Source organism: Cyprinodon variegatus, unplaced genomic scaffold (genome assembly GCF_000732505.1).
Source record: "Cyprinodon variegatus isolate N-32 unplaced genomic scaffold, C_variegatus-1.0 Scaffold283, whole genome shotgun sequence".
NCBI lineage: Eukaryota > Metazoa > Chordata > Actinopteri > Cyprinodontiformes > Cyprinodontidae > Cyprinodon > Cyprinodon variegatus.
Window position 1 is genome coordinate 830135 of NW_015150736.1, and position 1392 is coordinate 831526.

General features: G+C 44.8%; 1 protein-coding gene across 1 annotated transcript in view; it reads right to left on the minus strand.

Moving 5' to 3' along the window:
- Positions 1-501: 501 nt before the first annotated feature.
- Positions 502-1392, minus strand: part of LOC107090155 (N-acetyllactosaminide beta-1,3-N-acetylglucosaminyltransferase 2-like) — an 8094-nt gene continuing 7203 nt past the window's right edge. The window contains exon 3 of the mRNA XM_015383382.1: positions 502-1388. Coding sequence (XP_015238868.1) covers positions 617-1388 — 772 coding nt within the window. The 3' untranslated portion in view covers positions 502-616. The remainder of the gene's footprint in view (positions 1389-1392) is intronic.

The following is a 1392-nucleotide window of genomic DNA, read 5'->3' on the forward strand; positions in this document are numbered from 1 at the left end:
AGATAGATAGATAGATAGATAGATAGATAGATAGATAGATAGATAGATAGATAGATAGATAGATACTCGTTGTATTATCATGACTTCAAACTGAAATGTTTAGAAAATACATTTTATTTTAAACTGATCCATTACCTCCCCATGAGTTAGAAATATGATTCAACAGAGATCAATTGGCTCATTAACCATATTTCATATTTTCATTTAATTCACAGTAACTATGGCTGTCAGAGGAACGCCTAGAGTGACTTTAATACCATAACAAAGGGACAGTTTTCAAAGTGCGGAAGCAATGAACTAAAACACTTTTCAATTAAAGAGGATCAGAGTCATTAGATCTAGATAAATAAATGTAGATTCTGTTCTGTAAGGGAGCCAACCGCCTTCACACATTAGCTGGAACTCCCAGCAGAGACTGAGGGTGTTCATCAGATTTAGCAGTGAAATGCATTAACAATACTTCATGTGTAAAACACTGTCGTGTTGCATCAGTGGCACATATTGAACGATTTTATTTCTCCATGACTAAAGAGGATTGTAGTTCTTTGAGTTCTGAAGACTCAACATAACTGTTTATTTTTCAGGTTGCTTTAACAGGTAGAGTCCGGGGCTACGTCTAAGCACTCGGTGGTGGTGTGGTTTTCAACGTTTTCCTCTTGTCAGCCCTCAGAGGCACATCCTGACATTGTTCCCTCGTGCTCCTAATGTCGGCCCAAAGCTCCACTACCTCTCTGGGGCTTCGCTTGTGGACCAGAAGGATGCTGTGGTAAGAACACGGCTCTGCCTCTTCCTTCTCAGTGAAGTCAAAGGTGAGGAAGGCGGGGTGGTGGACTGGATGGGCATTGAGGCGAATCATGCACATTCCCACATAGACGTCATCGATGGGGAAAAGGTGGATTGTTTTAAATATGTTGTGCAGGCGTTGAGCCAGCCCCCCAGAGTACACCACCCCTCCTCCACCTGCATATACGGGATAGCGCCCCCTGTAGAAGCCTTCTGGGATGAAATAATTGGATCGCTTCACTCGATTGGGTGTAGCAGACCCTATGACATCCCCAACCATGAATTCATCCATGGTGCAGCGTGTTTGATGCTGCTTCAGCTGATGCTTGAGGAAGGTGATGAGCTTCGGGGTGTTGACGAAGACGTCGTCGTCCCCTTTGAAAACAAAGAGAGGCTGAGTGCAGCGGTGAGAAAACCAGCTCCAGAAAAGCACGTCCTTCAGAGTCAGGTTGAAAAATGTGTCCTGGAAGTCCCACTGCAGAATGTCTCCATGGCGTTTACTTTCTGCTCTTAGTAAATGGGAGACGTCCATACCCAGCTCCTCTGGGGTTTCCCTGCCAAACAAGAACACCCTGCGGATGTATGCTCCACCTACTTCTCCCTCACTGC